The 22,765-nt window shown below is 37.6% G+C and overlaps 1 protein-coding gene across 12 annotated transcripts in view; it reads left to right on the top strand.

Annotated features, from left to right (window-relative positions):
* The first annotated feature begins 1,507 nt into the window (after window positions 1–1,507).
* The window catches only part of camta1a (calmodulin binding transcription activator 1a), a 489,649-nt gene continuing 468,391 nt past the window's right edge, over window positions 1,508–22,765 (top strand). For 11 of the 12 annotated variants that reach the window (XM_073875411.1, XM_073875408.1, XM_055189166.2 and 8 more), the window contains exons 1-2: window positions 1,508–1,658; window positions 5,420–5,521. In XM_073875411.1, the coding sequence (XP_073731512.1) occupies window positions 1,634–1,658; window positions 5,420–5,521 (127 nt within the window). In that variant the 5' untranslated portion in view covers window positions 1,508–1,633. The remainder of the gene's footprint in view (window positions 1,659–5,419; window positions 5,522–22,765) is intronic. The other variant, XM_073875407.1, reaches the window with a different exon arrangement.

Raw genomic sequence — 22,765 nt, 5'->3', positions numbered from 1 at the left:
TTTTTATACGTTATGTCAACTTATCACAGGTCAAAACCAAGTTGTCTTAACTTCATGCTGCATTTGTTTTACAGTGAACCTAAAAACTTGACACATACCCTTAAACGTTCAATCATGTGTTTTTCTCTAACATAACTGGTTTGATTCAAGTAAAACTGATTGTGTGTGATACCTAACTACATGTTGTACAATATATGGCTGACGTCCCGTTAGTAATTGTGCTATGTAATACAATTTTCAGTACCAGAGGGATTTACAGTGTCTCAAATTGTTGTAGCAGACTAATGAATCCTGAATTACATTGATGCTATACATCAAACTTGCTTTATTCAATCCATAAACAGGCTGTTCCGAAAATATATTAAGACTCAATTCTGTTTATGCCAATGGTCAGTCTTATTGGCTGGTCCGAAGGTTTTCTCCATGTGCATTTAACATATTTTATTTAACATTCCAGTACCTTTCTTTTAGAAAATAAACAGATACGAATTTGAAAAACGCATATGTTATCAAATGACTGCAAGCAATAAAGATCACCCTTTAATGATAACATTTCATGGTGGTGGTGTTTCGATGCTGGCAAGGAAATATTAAAGCCATTATCTATACAACGCTCAGTACAGTACAGTTAACGAATGCTTAATCTAACGAATAATTAATCAGCTTGGGTATAATGCGACTTTCACAATCCTAAATGCAGTTTTGAGGTTTTCTAGACAATTGAAATTGACCGAAACCACAGCATTATCGACAGACTATTACATCAAAAACTCTTTCATGTCCAATGCTCAGCTCTAAAGGCTTTACTTTCAGTGAACTGTAAGACTTTTCAAAAGAATGGGACTCTAAACTTTTCTTGAAACCCCTCAGTGACACGAGCACAATGCACCTGGAGCTGTCCGTTCAGCACCACGGCGCAGCGCTAAAGTGCACCCAGCGCAATGTTGCATTTTCAAGGTTAACCAATGGCCCGCTATGACTTCACATATTAATAGTAAACTGTACATTGCTTTAACAACACTTGTTTTGGAATGGAAGTGATATTATCCATAATTATTAGTAGGCTATAACAGCCTTATTGTTTTACATCATCAAAATAAACGTATAACAACAACAACAACCCATAGCCAAATGTTATGTAGTTCTTTTCAACCCTATCTAATCTTCATGCATAAAGGGTGCCACGTACATCATTTGAAAACTCTGTCCTGTAGCGAATTGCATATAGTCAGCTCAAAACATAACGCTTTTGACGTAGGCTAAAGAAACCTCCATTATCATCCGTCTTTGCATTTAGCAACTTAAAACATATACATTGCCTTTTAATCTTCACGAGAACATTTTACGAGCGCTCACTTTGGATTGGTTCGGTTCTTCTTAAAGTGTACCTACACATCACACATCGCCCAATGGTTCTCACAGACACTTTAAAGGGGAGGATGTTTGCTTTGCTCTCACAGACCATTTCAGAACAACATGGTCAGTCATAGTCCGACAGCCAATGGTGAGTGCGCACTGGTTGGGCTCGCCTCTGCCTCGCCAGTCCCTTCTCGTGCTGCTGTCCTCGGCGTGAACGCGCGTGGTACCCAACGCTCGTGAAGAGGAGGAGGAGGATGTGGCGCGCGGAGGGGAAATGGCTGCCGAAAACAAGCCGGAAGGTAAGTCAGAAACATCGGGGATATTGTACTTGTACGAGAAGAGTGTGCGAGGGGAAAAATTTAAAGGCAGGCAGGGGAGAGCCGCCAGTTGAGAACCGAGGAGCTTTCGGGATGGTAAAGCCTCTGTGTTTATCCTGACACACTCGTTATACCAGCACGGAGACATCACATCACCCTAGCCAGCATCGGTAGCTAGCCAGCAGCGTGCATCACATATGTTTAAAAACAAACAGGAGCAAAAGCGCGAGAATGTCTGGAAATAAACAAAAATCAGCCTCGCGCTCAATTTCCCTCAGCCTAACGGTCGCGCTCAAAGCAAAACTTGTGCTTCGCGGCGGTTGTCGATTCACAACTTCTTTTTTCCCCGTTTATCAAGCTTCCTCGGTCGCGTAAATTGTTTCTGAGTTGGCGGGTTTGGAGTTTTGTAGACCGTAGTTTGACCTAAAACTATCATACAGCCTGGAGTTACAAAAAAGCTTTGTATTTCTCTCAGACAGTTTCACGCGTCCACAGACTCCAGCTGACCTTGTTTATTTTATAAGTTTTTGTGATCTTTGGTCAAAACAGTTTCATTTGCGAAATTCGTTTCAAGGACACCCATACCGTTCGTCCCATTTACCTCAGATAAACGCAGACAATAGTTAAAATCACTGAACTGGATAGCCTACCTGAATAACCTTGGATACAGATATTTGCATATCCTTGCATACCTTTAGTAGTGTAGTGTCATGTGTTTATTGAATAACGTTAGATGATAATAATGTAACAATATATTTTTTTTAGCAAGAAATAGAGTTGTTGTTGAACATAAGCTCCTTTGATATTGTTCTTAACGTTTTAGATTTCTCTAGAATGAATGACAGTAGACAATAATAATAAGAGATAATGACAATCGTGGATTAAGCCATAATGTCAGTTTATAATGCTTGTCTACTGTATGCCGTTGTTTTATTTGTTTAAATGATAGGCTAAACAGTTGCTTTGATTATTAGTGTCATCAGTAGTAAACTCGCAGATTCAGTATTACAAAATATTTACATTTGATACGTCTGCACTCGTGCATAGCATACAAAACGCATTTCCTAATATATGCAAAAACAATGACGTTTTGAAGTCATTATTAGTTGCGAATATATTTGTTTGCAATTCACCTTCAGTAACAAATCAAAGCCAAATACTGCTTTATAAGCCACGAGGTGGAGACATTGAGTTAAAATAAACTTAATAAGCGAATCATAATAACAGATATCTTGAAATTATACGATTGACTCAAGCGGATGCAATTATTGTAACATGGTGTTTCATAGTTAACAAATTAACCTTTGAGGATCCTTTGAAGACTGGAAAACGAGTGGATAATTCATATTAGGATGATGAATTTTTCTCTCTAGTTGGTGTTGAATAACTCAGAGGAAGCTGCTAGAAAAATTTGATAACTGCCGAGTAATAAATTATGCATAATAAAATATAGAATAAATTAGTCTTATATTAGTGACATCAATAACATAACTCCAGACAATACAAGGGAACAAGTCAAGGTCCACAGGGGGGTGGTATTGAGCTTCTTAAGTGATCACTGTTATATTTTTAATACTGTGTCAGCTTAGTCCACAGGCAGTGTGCCATAAATACATATCTACCTTTGTTTTCAAAACAGCACTGAGGCTAACTACCTAAACTAGCTTTTTTCTCTGTTTAAATGTGTGCTTGTGTGTTTATGCATGTGTTTGCCAGTCTCTGTCTGCATGCTTCTGTGTACATTTTTCAAATGCAAACAAACACACACACACACACACACACACAGCCTCAAAACGTGTCTTACGCCGGCCTGCTCCCTGACATTGCATCTCAGTTGTCATGAGTTTAAAAAAAAAAACTGACTTGTGACTCCTATTGCAGAATGGGCTCAGTTATTTTTGTCATGCTTGTCAGGTCAATGTATGGGGGAGGAGCCATTCTTCTACACCTCAGAGTGCACCGTATAGCTATCGCCTATCTAACTTCAGAATTTGCTATGGTTTGCAGTGTTTTATATTTACATTTTAGGCCTACGGACTTTCAGCATGTATGCTAGGTGAATTCGTCACTGTATATGCCGCATGTCTTTTTAGCACTGATTGTTGCTTGTGTTTTAACCTTTTGTCCTTGAAGCATTTAAAGTGTTTGCATAGAGCACTGTTCTCCGGGGCCTTATTATTTGGCAGGGTTTTTTGCACATAAGGACAGGCTGTTCTTAGCTGGAGGCTGCTATGAAAACATGGTTAATGTCTCACACACCCCATAGCGTTCTTCTGTCTCCTGATATGACCCAGCTCACTTTTTAAATACCTAGGAACTGGGACTATATCTGTGGAAGGAGGGGGTTAGGTGGATGGGAGCAGATTCAGATCGACTGTGTAACTTTACACATAAACATGTTGATGATGACTGCCTTTATCTCTAGATAGCAATTTATGAGATCAAAATTGATCGGTTGTCTTAAATGATCAATCAATGCATGTATTTCCAAAGAAAAAATGTGTGCAAAAATATCTGTTTTGCCCTTGAAATGATTTTCTGTTTTGGCTGATGTCACCAGGCCGTCTTATTTTTAGACTCACCCCCTCCAACCACCTGTCATACAGAGATGTACTTTTCACAATCTAATCAATTTTCTGATGGATAAATTTAAGTCCCATCACTACATTTGTTCTTGTTATATCCAATTTCACATGCACACTATAAAAAATATTTGGCATGCCATGTTGATTTAAAATTTGTAGTCTCAGAGAAATGGCAAAAGGCAGCATTTTCTTTTGGAGTCTCCAAAAATGTATTTATTTACATTCTGCATAGTACTTACTTCCCAGTACTTAGTTTGCGGTATCCTTTAAGATTTTCTACTACTTTAATTGAATTAGTATGGTAAGGATAGATAGTGATGCCACTTCTTCCTGGGGAGCCGTGACAGATCCTTTCAGATCCTTGTCTTGATCCTTCCCTACCTGCCTCGCACAGAAACACACATTAACTCTATCGATTGGTGCAGCTTACTAAAATGCAGACAAAATTGAGCCTCACCAAATAGCCCTAGGATCACAATGAATGTGATGGCTGCCCCTATTCCTGTTTCTTTAATGCTTATTTCAGCAAGGCAAGATTTATTAGTAGGTGAATAAGCGTTGTGAAAATATATAAGAAGAACAGACAGGCATGCAAACAAACACACATAATATTAGGTATTTATAAACAAATCGATTAGCTTGGACTTTGTTTACTTGTGAAACTTATTATAGTAACTATATAAACTTTTTTTAATAATGTGTCCGTCCGTGATACATCACAATACTCTGAATGTGCATGCAGTCTCTAGTTACAAGGAAACAGGATTTACCTTTGCATTTCCCATTCCCCCTGCCTGCAAATGAAAATGCATTTTCTCCCCACAAGGCAGCACCTTAGGCCAAAGTAATCCCCTTAAATGCCCCTTTAAATGTGTTTGATGATAAAAGGGCAGAAGCAAATAGGCATGCTGAACTCCAAAGCTATATGGTGCAGATTGTTTGCGAGAGGTGTTCTTCAGCATGGAGATGGACACTTTTGGGATGCATGGGCTTGCGGAAAGGGAAAACAGGAACCCCCGGCAAACAGTTTCTGCTATGTGCATGTGGAAAGTAAAAACTAAATAATTTTTTTAAAAATGCTGAGACGTTGTACATCCGGGAATGTGCACTTTTCCCAGAATTCTTTTCTTTTCTCCACTCTCTCTTTGCTTCCTGAAGGACTGAAGAAAATCCGTAATCCGGATCGAATGTACAGATCAGCCGTGTGTTATTCGGCCCATGCTGCTCCTAAGAGTGTCAGTGATGACACAGAGACGAACAGTAAGAGCTGCTTATTAATATTGCATTTGTGGCATTGCTCGAAGGGGCCACTTGCTGCCTAATCTATTATTCATCCATCGATTCATTTATTTACTTCTTGATTTTATTTTGTTGTCTTTTCCTCTCTTGAGACTTACTGTGGAAGCTTTCTGTGATGATTGACGGGACAGTGATTTGACAGGGGTTTGTGTTGTCAATATCAGAAATAAAAGTGATGGTGGGTGGGTAAGAACGCCACACTTTGTGCTCCGGTACAAGGCAACCTTTAAAGACATTCCTCCTATCACAGCATGTGTGTGTTGCAGACTAAGCTTTACCATTTGTTGAAATCATTAGTCTAGGCTAAATTAGACATTTTCCCCTTAGAGTATAAAACATGCATATTTTATTTTATGTTGTACTTTAGGCATAAAGCAGTGTTTGTTTGGTTTGGATCATGTGTATGTTAATATGGTTTAATGTGCTGTGTGGATCTCTGATTACCCCAGAAGTGGCACTATTTTCATGTTTAATAGGCAGTATATCTCTTCTCCTTTCACTTCTGAAGACTTGGTTGATCTGCATAATTAAGGCTGTTCATTTTTTGTGGTAAATTTGTAAGTGGAGTTAAATCAGCCTCATCTTCTTGTTATGCCGTCTGCTTGTTATGCTGTTTCCATTGAGTGAGTCCTTGCTGCTTCAAAGCTCAAAGATTTTAATGAACATGCCCAGAGATGTAAAGTAAACGGCAGACGCGGCTGTTTGCAGTCATGTTGATATTGTTTCAGATGGCGTGTATGTGTGTGCGTGTGCATCTGCCTGCGCTGTACGTATCGCACCTATCCCTTGCGCTCGCACAGTCCCGCGTGATGTAACCGATGTGCGTGCCTGTCTAATGTTTGGTGCCCGGAGGTGGGACAGTTAAAATGCAGCATGGCCTGGCAGAAGCAGGTAAACCATTCATGTGAGTAATTGTGGGAGTAGTTATGATAAGGATAAAGGGCTTTAGTGAGGATCTGCTGGCGTGTCTCTTACTGTCTGCTGTGTGTGTGAATGTGCATGTGTGTGTGTATGCTTTCAGGTCCTCACCTCCTCTCTCCCCTAGATGGGATTTTCATGGATGGGTGAGCTTGGCTGAGGCTGAAAATACATAAGAAGGCTCGTTTTTCTCTTCGGTTTGTTGCAGGCTCTTTGGTAGCTGAATTAAGTCGCTGGTGTGGGCTTCTTTAAAACCGTGGATTCAGGCCAGCCGCCCACTGTATCTGAATGCAGATAACTTTTAGATGAGATGTTTGTAATGATCTAGTCAGCGTAGAGCCAAAAATTGGCAATGCTAGTTGGAAAACAAGGCTGAAGGAGTTTAGTCATCAGCTGGGTTACTTTTGGTATTATTAGATGTAGTCCTTAAATAACTTTCTCTGTATGAAATGTTAGTTAAGCCAGGATTGGGTGGATTGCATCAGCGCTGCTGGTCATTAATGTACTGTATGTGGAGAACTCAGATGTACCCAAGTCTCACTGAACCAATTCAGTGTTTTTAACAAGGCTGTCTGCTGGTCACTTGTACTGTAACAGTGGCTATAGCGATATTATCACGAATTTCCGCGTTTTTCGTGATCGTATAACGAATTCCTGTTGTCGTGTGATTATCACGTATTGGTCACACAACTGTTTTGTCCTATTTTCTTACCATTGTCGCCAGTGATAGACCGATATATCGGCCGGCCGATATATCGGGCCGATTTTTGCAAGTTTTATGTGTATCGGCATTGGCCGATATGTGGCTGCTGTGTTCGCTGATAGTATTTTCCAGCATTATTCACAGACGATTGCAGATCATGTGACTAAAAACAACCAACCTTTCCATGACAGCATCTTAAGCTTGGCCTAACAGCTGATCAAAGCTGGACAAAGCGGGTTTTTATTTCTCATCTCAATATATATTTGTAGTAGTAAAGTTCTAGAAATCAATATCCTTTGCTGATAGTTCCTCCTCATTATGGAGAGCGCAGTTCATGGTTTCATAGCACCCTCACCTGTTTTTACTACTTGTTAAATATAGGTTTTTTCAAGTTCAATAAATGTTACTTTTTTGGCATTGTAACATTTGGCATCATAATTGTCATTTTTATGATGTAAATTGAGTGAACAAAAGCAGTATCGGCTCCAAATATCGGCTCAAGAAAATCGGCAGCCTGTATCGGTCATTGGCTAAGGCTGATAAAACAAAAATCGGTATTGGCATCGGCACAAAAAAAAAATCGGTATCGGTCGATCCCTAATTGTCGCTTTGGTTCAGGTTAGATTTACATAAAATGACATTCCTACCCAAACCCAACTCTAACCCTAACGCCAGGTGACATATAAAAAAATAAATCAGAAGAAATAGTATAAACCAATACATAAAGTGTCATTCTAATGCAAGCACCAAATATAACCCTAAACCGAAGCGACAATGGTTTAAAAATAGGAAAAAGAAGTTGAGTAACCAATACATGATAATTAGTGATGCACCGATGTATCGGCCGCCGATATTTATCGGACGATTTACGATGAATTTGAAACCATCGGCATATCGGCAATAGCACGAGAAAGGCTGATAACGATCGTTTATTAACTAACTGCATAAACAAATCCATTATATTTAAAAAATGAGTTAATATTGTTAATAAAATAAATGCTGAATAGCAAAAACCACCTTTGAAGGTTGTCATGCTGTCTTATTATATTTGTTTTAGCTTAATTTGTGCCTCTATTATTATGTTGGTCAGGTGAATGTTAATTAGACCCAATCCATGTTCAGTAAAAATAATTTGATGCAGAAATAAACTAGCTAATAGACCAACTGTATAGCATTGTATACAAGTGTTTAATATCGGTATCGGCATCGGTATCTGCCAGTTGTTGTCAGTTCAAATCGGTATTGGTATCACCCCCCCCAACAAAAAAAAAAAAATCCTATCGGTGCATCCCTAGTGATAATCACACCAAAACAGGAATTCGTTATACGATCACAAAAAAACTCGGAAATTCGTGATAATATCACAAACAAAAAAGAATCAAAAAATGACGTGACTATATCACAAAACCTTGTAAGACTGGCTAGCGTATGCAGCTAGACTCTGCTCAGTAACGTGTAATCTAGTCTATGCAAATTTAGATAATAAAATCAAGTTTGTACTGTATTTCTTACACCCTTTACACATTTGCAACTTTCATATAACAAGCAGTTTGGCTTTTTTCAGTGTAATTTGCTCCTTATAGCACTTTTACATACATTACTTACTTTATTGCCTGTCCCTTGTTCATAATGTTACGAGTTTCCATTTCATTCAATTTCTTGCTTTAGATGATAATGAAGTGGTAATCATGCTAACATGATGATTAGACACCATGTTCCTTTTGCTCAGCCAAGACTACAGCATTGCAATTAATCAAGCATTTTATTGATTTTTTAATGCAAGCGCGAGGCATGAAAAAGAAATAGCGTAATCTATTTTTAAAGAAAGGGCACTGATTAAAGCGTCAATTAAAACTTACTTCCATTAGAGCAAATGCAGGTGTCAAATTATTCACAATAATACAAATCGCTTGAATGACCGAAGATGCAACACCTTCTGGATTGTGGATTATTCCCTGTAGAAGAGAGAGAGAGATACATAAAAGTGCTATTTCCCACATCTAGAAAGTAGGAGTTTGTCAAAAAATAATACTTGGTGGCCAAAGTTTTAATGGTGCAGTTGGGCTTTCTGTCATACAAATCAGTTTAATGTTATAATAAATCCGTCAAAGTTTTATAAGATGTCTGTTAATATGAAACAAATGTAAGATCTATTACTCCTGCGCTCTGACTAAAGTGCTATTCAAGTTCTTTATTTCTCTCAAATAAAAATATGAAGGGCTTTATTGGTATTTGATTGGCTGTTAAACATACAATCTGTCATCCTCAAGATCTAAGGCAGTGTCACATGCTGCACAACGGTTGCCAGGTCTGAACGGTTCAACATTATTCCCTAAAGAGATATTTAGTCGCTCACAGTCAGTCATACAAGAGACATTTTCTTACCTTATCTCACAACTATCCAATTTAAGTGTGACTGATTGCCTGTGATTGGCAGCATGCGATTAAGTCAACATTATGTTGTTCGAAAGGGCTTTCGCTATTATCCTTCAATCAATGCTTTTTTATTTCCCTTCATGATAATGGCAAGGTCGGGCTTCTCACAACGTGGAAGTACTTTCAGCGAGGTGGTAATAGTGGTTTAGATTTGGGCCTTTTCCAGGCAATCATTCGTTCTTAGATTGACATCCATTTAAGGAAATTGATGGTTTGTTTTGAGTCATTGATTTATTGATGCGGTGGTTTTAAAGTTGTATCTTAATGATTTCATGCGGTGATTCTCTCGCTTTGATTAGACGGACTCATTGAAAACCTGCTGAGCACAGAGCCAGAGAGTGGAATATCAGTGATATGTAAATTGACCGGATGTGAATTGCTTTGAGACTGTGTTCTTCTTATCCACATTAATTCATTGTTCATCTGTGCGAATTCTGCATGGCTTTTCTAACAGCTGTCTATTATTTACTTTCGAGCCTTCATGCATGCTCAGACACATGCCTGTGGCTTGTGCTTTAAGCCTTTTTTTAATCCATAATGTTTTAGCAGAAACCTCTAAATATTGTAAGGAGCTCACCAGAGCTTTCAACATACATCCTATTTGATCTTCTGGGGATAATCTGAGAAAAACATGGTCAGTGAAAGTTTAGAAAAATTACAATTAATATGTGTTATAGGCCAGCACTCCTAAAAATAAAGGTGCTTAAGTTAAAAGGTTCTTCACAGTGATGGTTCCTCAAAGTATTCAGTCAAAGGTTATTAAAAGAACATTTTTATACCTTTTTATAATCTGAAGAATCTTTTTTCTCCACAAAGAATCGTTTAAAGGTTAAAGGATTAGTCCATTTTCTTAAAAAAAATCTAGATAATTTACTCACCACCATGTCATCCAAAATGTTGTCTTTCTTTGTTCAGTCGAGAAGAAATTATGTTTTTTGAGGAAAACTTTCCAGGATGTTTCTCATTTTAATGGACTTTATTGGACCCCAACACTTAACAGTTTAAAATTGCAGTTTCAACACATCTTCAAATGACTCTAAACGATCCCAAACGAGGCATAAGGGTCTTATCTAGCGAAACGATTGTCATTTTTGGAGGAAAAATAAAAATATGCACTTTTAAACCACAGCTTATCTTCTTCCTCCGGCTGTGTGACGCACCAGCGCGACCTCACTTAATTGCGTATTGACGTCGAAAGATCACATGTTACATATATAAAACGCACATTTGCAGACCATTTTAAACAATAAACTGACACAAAGATATTAATTAGTATCGTTCGACATACAACAACGTCGGAACGGTCCTCTTTCTCCACACTTGTAAACACTAAGGCGTAGTTACGATACGTCCTCAGTGACCTCTTGACATGATGACTTATTACGTGAGGTCACGCTTGCTTGTCACAGGAGCGGAGGAAGACAAGAAGTTGTGGTTTAAAAGTGCATATTTTTTATTTTTCTTGCCAAAAATGACAATCGTTTCGCTAGATAAGACCCTTCTGCCTCGTTTGGGATAGTTTAGAGTCCTTTGAAACTGCTATTTTAAACTGCATTAAAACTGTTAAGTGTTGGGGTCCATTAAAGTCCATTAAAATGAGAAAATCCTGGAATGTTTCGCTCAAAAAACATAATTTCTTCTTAACTGAACAAAGAAAAACATCAACATTTTGGATGACATGGTGGTGAGTAAATTATCTGGATTTTTTTCAAGAAAATGGACAAATCCTTTAATGTTAAAGGTTCTTTATGGAACTATTTAGCAAATAAAAACGGTTCTTCTATGGCACCGTGAAGCAACCTTTATTTTTACTTCTATTCTTGAAGCACAGAAGCTTTTCTGAATCATATTTTTTCTAGGAGTTAAATTTAGATGACAGTCCAATCTCTGGACAGCACAAGCTTGCCTAAGAAGTCTGTGGCCCCACCAGGCCTTAGTTTAAATTGAGTTCATCAGTTGAGCTGTGATAGCAGGATCAGGGGTTTTGTGCAACGGCGGACTTCTAACAAATAGCCCAATGGCTACGGCTCTTCAATAAGAGCAGCCAGGAATTCAATGACGGAAAAAAATTGGGTTTTACAAGATCATTTAAAAAAAAGGAAGCACAGCTTTTTCATCTTTTTATGATGGTCCTGTTTTATGTCTACTTTATAAAAGTTGAAGAATATTTCACCATAGTAGCAATCTGATTATTTTTTCAACCCTATTCTCTTGCTATTTGGTCACAAGAGTTTTATTAGATCACTATTGAGTAGATCGATACTGCAGCTGAGAGTGGTTTTGCAAATACCGTCTCTTCTAATGTTTAGTGATTTTATGGGTGGACTACAGGGGGAAACGCTACAGTCTCTTATGTTTTCATTACGCAGAGAACGACACAGCCAATTGCCTACAGCATGTTACTGCTGGGGAGGGGGTGCATATTGAAAAAAAAAATCAATAATTTATTCACAAATTTAGTCACACCCAGACCTAAGCTTTGGAAAAGAAGTCATGTCATGGTAAAGGATTTTTAAAATGCCTAATCTGAAGCTATTGATGTTTTAATGTCTCATTGATGATAACCTTACCCTTTATATCAGAAGTTGTGCCCTGGACCTCGCAGAGAAAAGCGCCAATTAAAAGCAATTGTCACTCACTGCGCAGGCACGCAGACAGAGAGAGAGGGAGAGTGCAGAGAGTTTTGCGATGTGGATGATATTGATTTTAGATTTGTTTTTTCAGACCTCTCAAGTTTCATGACCCACACTTGTCTCTAGGGTGAGACTAGCTCAAGCTGGCGTGACTGATATTGTTAAAGCTCCTAAACCGTCTTCTTCAGCAGTGGCATCTCAGATAATCTCAGGATCAGTTGTCTTCTCCCCACAGAAATATATGTCCACTTTTGTGACACACTTGCTACCTTCTTACCAACAACAGTGCATAAGGTGTCAGAGGTGAAATCAGTAAACAATCATGCTGCTACTTGGTGTGCTATTTTAGCACAAACATTTATTTGCTGTCTGCCTATAATCCAGTTTAAGATGCTATTAAAGTAGCACTTAATGTTAGTAGCACAAAAATTAAGTCAACATGCCTTTATTCAAGGCTGTTACACCATCAGAAAAGTGGACAAAAATGGTTCCTAGCTGTCACTAGGGTGGCACCCTTTCCTTTGGTCTTGGACATGGCTGTTTCTCAATATGCGTTCTTCAGCAATCTTGCGTCCTTGTGTTTTCGCTCTACGTCATCATCAACCGTCGAAGTTCAATTCCAATTCTCAAGAACACAATTACAGAGGATGCATGAAAATACCCAGATGTGTTCTTGATATCGAGTGCAGACTTGCGCTCTGAAATCTGGCGAGGTCAGGTGACCAGCAGGAAGATCGCACATATCTCAATTCTCACAAGTGCATTCTGTGTTCTCGTGACCTTCTGAGTTTGTTCTTCCAAGGTCGCCTGGCAAGACCAATCTCCATGAGAACGCAAGTCTGTTCTTTGCATTCTTGGAATTGAGAAACAGCCCATGTTAGTAGTTGGATTCTTACTGATTGAGCTCGTTTACATGCACACCAATAATGCGATTATTTCCAATAATGCGAGTAAGGACTTAATCGCAGTAAGATTACTCCAGTTTACATGACTGGAGCTAACCTCTTCACTCCTGTTTACAAGCAGTTTTTATTTTCGGATTATTCACACATAGCCCAATGCAGAGCACAAATGATGAACTCACATATATGGTCCACTGTTTTAATTTACTTACGTTAAATGACAAACACGTTGGATGTATTTCATTATCCGGTGCCGTGATGAAGATAGAAATATTATGACAGTGCCTGTAAAGGGCGTTCACATTAAAACGATATAAAAATATAGTTTTAAAAATCGTTTTATATTAAAGATAATAGCAGAGTTCACACGACAACTATAACGATAGGGATTTTGGCACACGATGAACGATAAACCATTGACAGCCAATCAAATCTATTTTAACTTGAAGTGCACGCGCACTTAAATGCAGTAGAAAAGCTCATTCATTGCTGGGGTCTATAACATAAAATTACCTCAGGTATCCAGTGCTGATGCAGTTGCTGTGAAATTAATACTTAATGCTTTTTATACCACACTGACTACGCCAAAAGGTAAGATATTATTACACAAACTACTACATTCATTGTTTAGTTACGCGAAACGCAGCGAGTTGAGGACATCTGCTGGTTTCCCGCTGTGTAAATGCCATAACAGCATACTTACATATTCAGTAACATGTAAACAATTGCAAAAAGTTTTTATTATAAGAAATATCCAATATTGGGTAATGCCGCGCTCGTTGAGCGAATTAGCATGAAGTTATTGATGTGGTCACTAATATATTTATTGTTATAATTATCGTTATAATGTCCCTTAAGGGTTTTATACACTGCTGTCGTGTTATTTGAGCTGTTTCTGAATGAAGGCAGACTGCTGACAGCGAGTCGTGTTGGCAGAGTTCATGTAAAACTTCCTAATGTCAAGTTTTAAACGAATTTGTGCTTAAGGCGCGTAAGTTAACTAAAACACACGCGCACTTCAGTTAGTGCGGTATAAATGCGATTAAAGCGTTTACATGGACGCATACTGCGATTATAAATGGTGTACGCCACCTCTTTTAATGTGATTATACTTACTGCGATTATGAGCTTAATCGCATTATTTTTATCGAATTATTGTGTTTACATGAGGTAAGGTATAATCGCAGTATTGCCAAAATCCCATTATAATCGCATTATTTAAATCCGATCGCTCAAACCACTTCAGGAGGTGGTCTGGGACGCATTTCGGATGAAACTGGACAAGTGTAAATACATCTGGTTGATGACTCCACATCTTTCAGCGCATAAAGGGCTCGTTATAGTTGTGCGTAGGTCCTACGGCGTAGCAGCGACGGCGTAGGTTCCGCGTTGGTTTTCATTTATACTTTTGCGTCGTCGTCCGCTGGTACACATGCGCGACCGCTGGTAGGCAGTATCCACGCGTGTAACCAGAGTAGCAGCACAAACGTGAAAGAAAAGAAGCCTAGCAAGTTAACCCACAAACGAAGAAGAAACAGCAACTTGTTGTGTATAATTTGAGAAGACCAGCAATGATGGAAGTAAATAAACAGCGACTTTTGATGCAGTTTGAGTTAAATCACTCCTCAACTTGGCTCATCTTTGTTTTCACCGTCACAAACGGAAATACCTATGACGCAGTTTTTTTACCTGACGGGAGGGGTTCTGGTGGACCAATCACAGCGCTTGCGGTCCACGTAGATCTGACGCGCTGTTAAATTTTTTGTGAGGTGCGCGTCAGGCTACGCAGAGCTACGCACAGGCTACGGAGTAGAACCTACGCGCGACTATAAATCGCCCTTAAAGGCCAATTTATACTTTTGCGTTAGGTGCGCGTTATATGTACGCCGTAATATACGCATAGACGCGAACCCTGTCGCCGTAGCCTTCGCAGTACCTGACGTGCACCTCCTCAAAAATGTAACTACACGTCGAAACGACGCGGACCGCAAGATCTGTGATTGGTCGGCGTGAATGCATTGTGTTTCCTCCTATGCATTTCGGCGGTTAACTGCAGAGCAACACAAACGCAGAAGTATAAATGCTCATGACGGCGTTGCCTACGTGCGTAGCGTCTGGCGTACCCTACGGCGTAACCCCGACGCAAAAGTATAAATTGGCTTTAACTCCTCCCAAACGTAAGCACGTCACCCAGAAGTTTGCCGTCAAAGAGGCAAACAAACAAAGACGACACGCTTGTTGCTTTATGGAGCGACGACAGAGGGTAAAAAAGCTTCCTAGAATCAATAAAAGAGTCTAATGACAAACTCAAATGATATTAAACAAAGAAATAAAAATAGCAGGGTGTTCAAATACTTATTTTCCTTGCTGTATATATATATATATATATATATATATATATATATATATATATATATATATATATATATATATATATATATATATATATATATATATATATATATATATATATATATATATATAAATATATATATATATATTTATCTTACATACACTGCCCACTACACCATCGGCTCCGACTGTTTATATATTTTTAAAAGAAAATTTTCCTGGAAACTTCTGTGAAAATGCTGACGGGCAACTTTTCAAAAAAGGCTGGCGGGGAATGAGTTAAATATAAACTTGCTTAGCTCATGTGCAAATAAAATTTTCAATTATGTAGCAAGATAAAAAAAAGTGTATTGATAATATATAATTAAAAAAAAATTATTTTTATATAATTTGCTGCTTTTTTTCATCAATGGATGATTAAATGACGTAGAGGGGGATTTTAACCATGTGACTTCTATCCAGACAGTGCATCAGTAGATGAAGTTTTGGCAAACATATTTTCACATAAAAGACACTATTACAATTGACCTTAAAATATGCATGTAAATGCATGCTGTCCTCTCAGTAGTAATACTTGTAAAAAAGTGCTAAATAATATCACTTAATATAAACTAATGGGAAAAATCTTGACCCGTTATGTCATATGCATAAAATGGTAAAAAGTCCAGTTTATTTGCCTGGATTGCACTGGAGCAGCGATCTGTGTTAAACATGCATGGTAGATCGTGGCACGTTTAAGGGCCCAAATAAAGTGGACAGACTGGTTCAGAAAGTAGTTGTCTTTTATATCCCTGAAATAATAAACAGAAAAGCCCTATTTGAAGAGATCACCAGAAGCATCTTGCAAAAAGCAACAACATGTCTTTTGGGAAATTCTGTTTCCAGTTAGTAAGTGTTGGACTGAAGGCCATCCCACTCAAACCCCTCAAACACCCACAATCCAACAGTTAGATGTTCTGAGTTCAAAAAGAGCTTGTTGTGTGCCCATGTGTCTGCCGGCTCAGCTGTGTCAAGTCCTGCTTGATATTTTTTGTCCTACCTGCCTTTTTAATGAGAGAATTCCCTTCAGAGTGGGTGGCAAGCCAAAGCAGGAAAAAACATTTTCTGCCACCTCCACTACTTACTCATTTCTATCCTATCTCACTTTCTATTTTTTAGCCTGTTTTTATAGCATGAGGGTGAATCAGTTTTTGAGTACATTAATACAAGTGAGAGTTGTGTGCCATTTGAAGGTTTTGAGATTCTGTGACTGTCTTCCATCATTGCTGCTTCCATCATTTTTGTGGTTTGGTCACAAGCCAAATTCTGCCTTCTATACTCGGTAACAAAATAAAAAAGCATTCAAAGGCACTGTCAGTTAATTAAGTTTTGACTGATGGAATTGGGCTTTGAGTGGACTCATTTATTAAATATTGTCATGTAATTGTGTTAACATCGGGACTTTCCTGTAGCTTAGCATTGCGCACATACTGATAAAAATATACAGCATGATTACACGTTTAGATAAAAGCATCTGCCAAATGTGTAAATGTAATGGAATGATGCTTTGGAAGTCACCGTTTTTAATATTTACATTAGCCACTGCCACCATGGTTACAGATGCTATTCAAAGCTATCACAAAAATAGAAAAGCATTGCATCTGAAATCGTGTACTGTGATAGTACAATCTGAATTAGATGAAATACCTATTGCTTTATCATTAAAACAATACGTGCTATATAGTATGACTACATTTCGGACCTACTGCATCCACCATGTTTTCATTCTCATGTGAGCCATTTGACCTAGGACTATAACTGATGTTTGCACTGTTTAACAAGTACAATTAAATCACCAGGAATACATTTCTTGGAAATTAAATCACTTCTCTGTGAGAGCTGCTCAGTTCATAGATTTATGGTATGGCTCCTATAGCTTGCGTGGCCTCCTGGGATAGATCAATCGTATGCACACTTTAAAGTATAGCCAGAAGTAGTAGGTCATCCGGGAACGTTTTTCGAATACTATGAATTTGTCTCGCAAAGTAATTTTTACCTTTTATGTTTTATGGATTTCGGATGCAGCAAAGGAGCTTGACAAGCTAAACAGGATAATTTAAGAGTCAAAGCTGTTGTAATTTTGACTGTGAACATAGTGTATTATGATCAGCTTTTATCTTTGTTTTCTGCACTTATGTTCCACATACACCTGACTAGGTGCCTTCCTGACCCAACCCTGTATCATGAAATGATGTACCTATAGTCACGTGCATTTTTCTGATTTTAACAAAAGTTTCACAAAATTCCTTGCAGGAAAAATTATCTTCTATAAATATATAAACATACAAATTATATAAAATTAAAGAACACACCCTCTGCTTTCAAACAAACAATAAACAAACAAACAAAATGGGGAAAAAACGTTTCATTATATATTTACTTTTTCCACTTAATTTAACCACTGAAATATGGATATTTCTCTTCAAAAATACATCATTTTGAGCAAAAAGCTTACAAAATTGCGTTTTTGTAAAGGAATTTATGTTAGAGATCAGACTCAGAATGACTATCAAACATAAAGGCAGTTTAAATAAATCATTAAGTCTTTTTAACTTCCGTTTTTTATAAATTCGGTTTGGCGCCATCTAGTGGACAAAAGCGGTATTACACTTTCACTTTGAAATTCGTCCAGAAAGGCATATTTATTAGTTAAATATTAACTCATAATTGACGAGATAACTCAATGGTGGTGAATTTTTTCATGATTTATATTTTATGATTTTTAAACCATTGTCGCCTGGCATTAGGGTAAAAGTTGGGTTTGGGTAAGTATGTCATTTTATGTAAATCTAACCCTAAACCGAAGCGACGATGGTGGGAAGGTGGGACAGGATAGTTGAGTAGCAGGTACGTGACAGTGACATTTAAACAGAACTATGTGACATGTTCATGCAAAAAGGCGTAAAAACGTGTCAGTGTCACGGAAAAGACTCACAAATTTACGTGACTATACGTACGTAATTTCATGATACTAGGTTGCCTGATCAGAGATGCTGTCGTAATTGGCTCAGCTCAGGTCAGCACATCACATCTTCCAATATAAATATGCTATGGTTTCAGCGTGCCTTGCACTTTAGGATCTGACAACTAAATTGTTGTTCACCGATTGGGAGACAGAATTATGGTAATGTCCACATTGTCACCGCTGTTAAGGCAAGAAAATAAAGAAAACAAGGTGGAATTAGAGTCTGGAGACGCGCTGCGGGACGTGTCGTCTGCATCCACAAGATCAAAGTGGGAAGCCGTTACAGCTGAGGCTCGGCAGACACATTTTTGGATGCAGTTGGGTTGTTAGACCAGACTTCCTCCTCTGATGCTCTCCTGTTGGTGTGCACGGCTTACAAAGACGGTCGCCGGTACTTCGGTGTATCTGCAGACATAATATCCCCTTTTACTCTCTGCAAATGGTTTCATGCTGTTTGTTCTCTGGCACCGTACACATTTGTATTTTTTATGATGCCGGAGCTCATTCCCAGTCCCGGAGCCGCAATAATGTCAGATAAGAGCGTGTTGACACTGATAGACTGCACTTTATTAAAGCAGCCAGCGTTAGAAGTTTAGTATATTAACATTCTGCTCTGTTCTCCATCTGCTTTTAACTGCAGAGCAACGAGCCCTCATTTTAATGTCATTCATTTTATTTGGTGAAAAAGGGAGCATAGCCCAAACATCTCAAGAGGTCTTTCAAGTTGAGCTCTGGGAGGAGTTAGAAAGGATTTTATTAGTATGAGGGCTTTTTAATTAACAACCAGTCATCTAATCGGAGCTGAAAATGTTTTTCACTCTCCTCGATGCGCGCTTACTTTCCGCACAAGTCAGTTTCGTACCTGTCTTCAAGTCCCTAATAGCATTTTACACTGATAAACGTCCGCATTTAATTTATAGCGAACACGGTGGACAGCTGATTCAAGATGTTTTTCCTTTTAATTATGGTCCCTCGCACTGTTTTATAACCGCAATATTCCTTTTCATTATTCTTATACAGATAGTAAATCATGTGGAAGCCTATATTCATACTGTTTATTATAAGCACTGGAGTGAATAGTTTCAGCACTGGGTGTGTCAAAGTGAATGAGTTTGTTGTCTCTGATGAGTGGCAGGCCTTGGGTATTTGCCGAGTATGTGTATGTGGATTGAAATTATTACAGAAGGGCAGGCACACCCCATCTTATCTGATTCTGGTGATGATGACCAAGGCCCACCAACCCACCTAACGACAACCTAGACAAAATTTTCCTTCTTAATACATGTTCTGGGTTAAATTGCAACATTAATCATGCAGTTTTGTCATCAAATTGTAATTAGTTGCTCCACCCCTGAAACAACTTTTCTGCTAAATGTAAACCACAATATAATTAAATATTAAAATATCAAGTCCCTTTTATATGTAGTCATTTATTAATTAGTAACATTTGTCTTCTGTGTTATGTAGATGGCATCAGTAAACTCTTTCTAGCGATTAGTCCAAACCAATTAAATCAGCTTTTATCAATCTAAATGATACAACTCACTTGAGATTACTGGCATACATTAATAAATGTTTGGTTACCACAACACACACTCAAGTGTGACATATGAGCTTCACAACACAAGTTTTGTCTAAAATCTCTTTGTTTTTTATACAGTAAAGTGAAGACTGGCTTTGTTCTCAGACCAACCCAAGAGATTTTATTTGTTATGCATTGTGAATGCCAAAACTCTTTATTTTGACATTGTCCAATATTCCAGATAAGCTGTAAGTCTGTGTAGTCCCAGTATGTAATGCACAAGTTTGGGTTACTCTCTTTGAGTTTGAAAAAGGGGCTGGGTCCTGAAATCTGCCTGTCTTGTCTATCTGTCCTTCTGTCTGCATGGGCGATTCTCACAAAGTCCAGACTTAAAAGCTGTCCAGCATCAGATTTTTTAAAAAGCCATTGAAGCCAATTTTTTGCACATATAAGATTAAGGTCTGAACTTACTATAACCATTATTTTTAGAGGATTTAAAAAATATTTCCTATAGAATTATTTAAATTTTTTAGAATATCATTATCAAAAATTATTATTACCGCAACATGATATTACATTAAATATATGCATTTACAAACTCATGTTTTGGTAATGAGAACTAAAAAGAGGTCTAGGTACTATGACAAACAAAATTTCAACTTTTATCTGGAGAGAAAAAATAAGAAATGCTTACCTGGTAGCCATCTTGAGTGTCACAGTCAATTATGTCCCAACAATTTTTTTTGAAAATGTTAGTTCCTTGAGTGCTTAAACAATGAAAATTGTTACAGAGGATGAGAAAATTGGTCTTGGACACATTTATATTCCTTATTATTGTCTCTACATTTACCAATGATTACCAAATACCACATAAACATGTTAAATGTTTATAGTATAGCATCCACTGAAGCTTTTTATTTTTTATATTTTTTAATTATAAATATTTCCATATCAAAGAACCCAAATCCAGTCATGAATCCAGTCACATTGAAAATCGTCCCCTTAAATGTGGAAAAAACAACGAAATTGGTTTGTATATTGTCATTTGAAATCGTGTGCGAAATAGTACATGAAGAGATGTTTGTAACTGTATGCTTCTTATTTTAATACTCTTACTTTGCATTTACTTTTTTTATCAAAATGTTTTATGACACCTCATAATTCTAATTTCGCGAGAATCACCCACATGCATACATACATACCTACATAAATACATATTAGAGGTAATTTATTAATTAGATCGTGTGCGAAATTTGATATGCCATTTTATTCTACACTAGTGGTCTCCCGCATGGAGTTTGTGAGTTGCCCGCCAAAGCACATTCCATTAATAGCCTAAAAAATAATATCTATTTATTACATATTTATTTTTTATGTATGTTAAAGCTCCCGTTCTGTCTGTGATTTTGAAGCTTTGATTGTGTTTATAGTGGGCAATATAACATGTGTTCATGTTTCACGTGTAAAAAAACGCGGTATTTTTCACACAATTTACTTATCTGTATAGCGCTGTTTTCACTGTCCTCAAAACAGGCTGATGTCTTCCTTGTTATGTGAAGTCCCTCCTTCAGAAATATGTAAAGAGTTCTGATTGTGTAGTTTGTTTAGTGTGCTGTGATTCGATAGCAGCTTAGCTTAGCAGAGCCGTTTGAGCCAAAGCTGGTGACTGACGTATTCCTGTGGGCGGAGTTTAGTCAACGAACTGTTTTACTGACGTCATTAAAGCAGGAAATAGAGGGCTGTAGTCCAAACCGTACGTTCGTTGTAGGCTTTTAAAGAGGAGTTCTATTGAAGAAAATATATCGCCTGGCAGTGAACATTGAGCTTTATCATTATACAGGTATTATTTATGCTATTATAGCAACATTAGACACTAACTAGGTTTAAAAAATGGTATCAGGAAGAACGTGACCTTTAACATTTTAAATAATGATGAAAGTAAAACAAAAAGTTTTGAGTAGACTACTATATCAAAAAGTAGCCCCCAGATTGTTTTATTCATTGTGGTAGCACTTGCTTACAAAAAGGTTGGAGACTCCTGTTCTACACTATTATCCAGCATGCTTTCTTTGTTGTAAACATTAGCGTAGTGATTAGATATTTTACTGTTATAAACAACGCATAAACTCATTTTGCCATTTAAAGTGCACTGCAAGACTGCACCTGCTGTGTTTGTGAAAATGTCTATTTAGACTCCTGTTGTGTCCAAAGCCTCTTATGTTATGCATTATGAAGGTAATATTTAAAAAATTGTTACTAATCACACTTGTCTTTATTTAAACAAGTATTATAATGTAAACTATTGAGCAAAATTACTATAATTTTTATTATACTCACGTAAGCCCATTTTCTTAGACTGTGCTTTTACATCCGAAATAGTTTAAAGGAATATTCCATTTTCTTAAAAGAAAAATCCAGATAATTTACTCACCACCATGTCATCCAAAATGTTGATGTCTTTCTTTGTTCAGTGGAGAAGAAATGATGTTTTTTGAGGGAAACATTGCAGGATTTTTCTCATTTTAATGGACTTTAATAAACACCAGCATTTAATACTTAGCTGATTCAACGGAGTTTCAAAAGACTATAAACGATCCCAAACGAGGCATAAGGGTCTTATCTAGCAAAGCGATTGTCATTTTTGACAATAAAAATAACAAATATACACTTTTAAAGCACAACTTCTCGTTTAAATCCGGTCGTGATGCGCAAACGTGACCCCACGCAATACGTCA

This window comes from Misgurnus anguillicaudatus, chromosome 13, assembly GCF_027580225.2.
Source record: "Misgurnus anguillicaudatus chromosome 13, ASM2758022v2, whole genome shotgun sequence".
NCBI lineage: Eukaryota > Metazoa > Chordata > Actinopteri > Cypriniformes > Cobitidae > Misgurnus > Misgurnus anguillicaudatus.
This window is presented reverse-complemented; position numbering and strand designations above follow the sequence as displayed.